This window comes from Salmo salar, unplaced genomic scaffold, assembly GCF_905237065.1.
Source record: "Salmo salar unplaced genomic scaffold, Ssal_v3.1, whole genome shotgun sequence".
Taxonomy (NCBI): Eukaryota; Metazoa; Chordata; class Actinopteri; order Salmoniformes; family Salmonidae; genus Salmo; species Salmo salar.
This window is the reverse complement of record NW_025547587.1, coordinates 770,001-775,000: the sequence shown is the minus strand read 5'-3', so window position 1 is coordinate 775,000 and position 5,000 is coordinate 770,001. Positions and strand designations below refer to the sequence as shown.

Here is a 5,000-nt window from a genome sequence, read left to right as displayed (position 1 = left end):
TGATGAATTCAGGCTGTAACACAACAAAATGTGGAATAAGTCAAAGTGGTATGAATACTTTCTGAAGGCACAGTATATACAGTACTGTAGCAACCAATATGCCCTGGAATTGTAACAATATAATAATATACGCTAATTTATCCAAAGCGACATGTATGCATGCATTTGTTATGGGTGATACCGGGAATCAAACCCACTCTCTTGGAGTTACAATGCTCTACCAACTGAGAGGAAGACCACGCGTCAACATAGCCTGACTAGTATCAATAAGGGTTCACCTGTTCGCTTTTCTGTTCAACCATGAGACAGTAGCTTTGAAAAACATCAACAAGTGTCCAAAACGGGATTTTAAAAAGCCATCGCCATAATCATGTCAGTCTTACCTTTGAGACGGTCCTATATCCAGAGCCTCCGATACAATAATCACCTTATAGCATCTCATAGATTAACGGACGCTCTCTCTCTCTCTTTCTCTTTCTCTCTCTCTTGTGTGTGTGTGTGTGTGTGTGTGTGTGTGTGTCTGTGTGTGTGTCTGTGTGTGTGTGTGTGTGTGTTTTCTGGCTGAGCACGGGGCGTGGCGTGTCTTAAATCATTGGGTCGGCCGGGCAGGCAGGCAGGCAGGCAGGCAGGCAGGCAGGGCGGAGGTTTTGTGTCGCGGCGGTCATGCATAAATAACACCGCAGGCTACAATACAGACACATCACTTCACAGGACGTTGTTTGATAAATATGATTTAATTTCATAACAATAGTCAGTCACACTACTATTAAAAACAGCATAACATAACCACTCATTCTACCCCTTGACTTACCCCACATTTTGTTGTTACAGCCTGAATTCAATTTGATTAAATTGATTTCCCACCCATCTACACACAATACCCCATAATGACAAGTGAAAAACATGTTTAGACATTTTTGTACATTTATTGAACATGAAATACAGAAATGTCTCTTTTGCATAAGTATTCACACGCCCTGAGTCAATACATGTTAGAATCACCTTTAGCAGCGAATACAGCTGTGAGTCTTTCTGGGTAAGTCTCTAAGAGCTGTGAGTCTTTCTGGGTTGTACAATATTTGCACATTATTTTTCAGAAAATTCTTCAAACCTCTGTCAAATTGTTTGTTGATCATCGCTAGACAACCATTTAAGTCTTGCCATGCCATAGATTAAAAAAAAATCGCACCAATTTCGTTTGATACAGTATTGTCCCATCGCTGCAACTCCCGTACGGTCTCGGGAGAGGCTAAGATCGAGAGCCATGTGTCCTCTGAAACACGACCCTGCCAAGCCTCACTGCTTCTTGACACACTGCTCGCTTAACCTGGAGAAGACACAGGGCTCCCCTAACCCGGGCAACCCTGTGCTAATTGTACGCCGCCTCATGGGTCTCCCAGTCATGGCCGGCTGTGACACAGCCTAGGATCGAACCCGGGTCTGTAGTGACGCCTCAAGCACTGCGACTCAGTGCCTTAGGCCGCTGCTCCACTCGGGAGGCCCAAGCTAATTTAAGTCAAAACTGTAACTAGGCTACTCGGGAATATTCAGTGTTGTCTTGGTAAGCAACTCCATTGTAGATTTGGCCTTGTGTTTTAGGTAATTGTCCTGCTGAAAGGTGAATTCATCTCCCAGTGTCTGGTGGAAAGCAGACTGAACCAGGTTTTCCTCTAGTATTTTGCCTGTGCTTAAAGCTGTATTCCGTTTCTTTTTATCCGAACAAATATATTGCCAATGACAAGCATACCCATAACATGATGCAGCCACCACCATGCTTGAAATTATGAAGAGTGGCACTCAGTGATGTGTTGTGTTGGATTTGCACCAGACATAACACTTTTATTGAGGATATAAAGTTGATTTCTTTGCCACATTTTTGGCAGTTTTACTTTACTTCCTTATTGCAAACAGGATGCATGTTTTGGAATATTTTTTATTCTGTACAGGCTTCCTTCTTTTCACTCTGTCATTTAGGTTAGTATTGTGGAGTAACTACAATGTTGTTGATCCATCCTCAGTTTTCTCCTATCACAGCCATTCAACTCTGTAACTGTTTTAAAGTCACCATAGACCTCATGGTGAAATCCCTGAGTGGTTTCCTTCCTCTCTGGCAACTGAGTTAGGAAGGACGCCTGTATCTTTGTAGTGACTGGGTGTATTAATACACCATCCAATGGGTAATTAATAACGTCACCATGCTCAAAGGGATATTCAATGTCTGCTTTTTTTATTTTGACCCATCTACCAATAGGTGTCCTTCTTTGTGAGGCATTGGAAAACCTCCCTGGTCTTTGTGGTTGAATCTGTGAAATTCACTGCTCGACTGAGGTACCTTACAGATAATTGTATGTGTGGGATACAGAGATAAGGTAGTCATTCAAAAATCATATGAAACACTATTATTAGTCTATGCAACTTGTGACTAAGCACATTTTAATTCCTGAATTTATTTAGGTTTGCCATAACAAAGGGGTAGAATACTTATTGACTGAAGACATTTCAGCTTTTCATTTTTTTAAAACATTTCTAAAAATATAATTCTACTTTGACATTATGGGGTATTGTGTGCAGGCCAGTGACACAAAATCTCAATTTAATCAATTTTAAATTCAGGCTGTAACAACAACAAAATGTGGAAAAAGTCAAGAGGTGTGAATACTTTCTGAAGGCCCTGTATCTGGTAAAGTGGTGTCCCATACACGTTGGCCTATCTGGAGTCTGGAACACCTATCTGGAGTCTGGAACACCGTGTCTGGAGTCTGGAACACAGTGTCTGCAACACCTATCTGGAGTCTGGAACACCTATCTGGAGTCTGGAACACCGTGTCTGGAGTCTGGAACACCGTGTCTGGAGTCTGGAACACCGTGTCTGGAGTCTGGAACACCGTGTCTGGAGTCTGGAACACCGTGTCTGGAACACCTTGTCTGGAGTCTGGAACACCTTGTCTGGAGTCTGGAACACCTTGTCTGGAGTCTGGAACACCTCGTCTGGAGTCTGGAACACCTCGTCTGGAGTCTGGAACACCTCGTCTGGAGTCTGGAACACCTCGTCTGGAACACCTTGTCTGGAACACCTTGTCTGGAACACCTTGTCTGGAGTCTGGAACACCTTGTCTGGAGTCTGGAACACCTTACTGGAGTCTGGAACACCTCGTCTGGAGTCTGGAACACCTCGTCTGGAACACCTTGTCTGGAACACCTTGTCTGGAACACCTTGTCTGGAGTCTGGAACACCTTGTCTGGAGTCTGGAACACCTTGTCTGGAGTCTGGAACACCTTGTCTGGAGTCTGGAACACCTTGTCTGGAGTCTGGAACACCTTGTCTGGAGTCTGGAACACCTTTCTAAAACGAGGTATCTATCTGGAATCTGGAACACCTTGTCTGTTGACATTGTTTCCCTATTGACTTGATGGACAGAGAATACAATCCTATAGGACAATAGTATTGTCATTCATTTTTATTGAAATTACATTCAAACTTCTGCAGTACTATTAAAAACATACATTTACCTTATAAATATAAAAAACGTACCTGTCTGTCCACAGTACAAGTCAGATGGATTTGAGGACATGTGAAATATGAGGAGATGGATGGATCTGAATGATCTCTTCCCATCACAGACTGAACAGGTGAAAAGCTATGATGTCACTTGTTAAATCAACTTCAAATCAGTATATATGTAGCGGAGAAGATTAAGATTTAAAAAAAAATACTAATTAAAAATGTAAGCCTTGAGATAATTGAGACATGGATTGTGCATGTGCCATTCAAAAGGTTAAATCAGTAAGGCAAAAGATTGAAGTGCCTATGAATGGGGTATGGTAGTAGGTGCCAGGCGCACCGGTTTGTGTCAAGAACTTCAACGCTGCTGGGTTTTTCAAGCTCTACAGTTTCCTGTGTGTATCAAGAATGGTCCACCACCCAAAGGATATCCAGCCATCTTGACACAACTGTGGGAAGCATTGGAGTCAACGTGGGCCAGCATCACTGTGGAACGCTTTCCACACCTTGTAGAGTCCATGCCCCGACGAACTGAGGCTGTTCTGAGGGGAAAAGGGGGGAGATAAAACATATACAGTCCGTTTTGAGAAGACCGTCCAGTTTCCTGTCAGACAGGATAGAAGTGGTGAAACAGTATATGGTATTTGGACATAAACTTTGTGTCTAACAAAATCCACCGTAATCGTCCATCACGAGAGATCCATCAGTACAGAGAGCGGTGTGGAATGTTTACAACCATAAGCCAAGCAGTTCTCCATCAACACTGGATCTGAGGAGATCCGACTGGTGGTTGCAATTTGATTGGTGGGTTCAGGCGGAGGCAAAGATCCGATTGGTGGGTTCAGGCGGAGGAGAGGATCTGATTGGTGGGTTCAGGTGGATGAGAGGATCTGATTGGTGGGTTCAGGCGGAGGAGAGGATCTTTTTGGTGGGTTCAGGCGGAGGAGGACCCATCCACTTCTAGAGCGTCGGAGATCAAGACGGAGATCTGAGAAAACGATGGTCTCTCCTCCGCTCTCTAGAGGGGGGAGGGAGAGAGAGAGAGGGAGGGGGAAGAGAGAGAGCAAGAGGGGAGAGAGAGCAAAAGGGAGGGGGAGAGAGAGAGAGAGGGAGGGGGAGAGAGAGAGAGGGGGGAGGGGAGAGAGAGAGAGGGAGGGGAGAGAGCGAGAGAGGGAGGGGAGAGAGAGAGAGGGAGGGGGAGGGAGAGAGAGGGAAGGGGAGAGAGAGAGAGAGGGAGAGAGAGAGAGGGAGGGGGAGAGAGAGAGGGATGGGGAAGAGAGAGAGAGGGAGGAGAGAGAGAGAGAGAGAGAGAGAGAGGAGAGAGAGAGAGGGAGAGAGAGAGAGGGAGGAGGGAGGGAGAGAGGGGGAGAGAGAGAGAGGGAGGGGGAGAGAGAGAGGGAGGGGGAGAGAGAGAGAGGGATGGGGGAGAGAGAGAGAGAGGGAGGAGAGAGAGGGAGGAGAGAGAGGGAGGGGGAGAGAGAGAGAGGGAGGGGGGAGA

At 45.4% G+C, this 5,000-nt stretch overlaps 2 protein-coding genes across 3 annotated transcripts in view; both read right to left on the bottom strand.

Annotated features, from left to right (window-relative positions):
* LOC106578165 (coronin-2A) overlaps nt 1-1,543 on the bottom strand; it is a 23,235-nt gene extending 21,692 nt beyond the window's left edge. The window contains exon 1 of the mRNA XM_045711408.1: nt 384-1,543. The gene's annotated coding sequence lies outside the window, so the exon portion shown is untranslated. The remainder of the gene's footprint in view (nt 1-383) is intronic.
* Nucleotides 1,544-3,443: 1,900 nt separating this feature from the next.
* The window catches only part of LOC106578163 (tyrosine-protein kinase Tec), a 37,949-nt gene continuing 36,392 nt past the window's right edge, over nt 3,444-5,000 (bottom strand). For both annotated transcript variants that reach the window (XM_014156792.2, XM_014156793.2), the window contains exon 19: nt 3,444-4,520. In XM_014156792.2, coding sequence (XP_014012267.2) covers nt 4,437-4,520 — 84 coding nt within the window. In that variant the 3' untranslated portion in view covers nt 3,444-4,436. The remainder of the gene's footprint in view (nt 4,521-5,000) is intronic.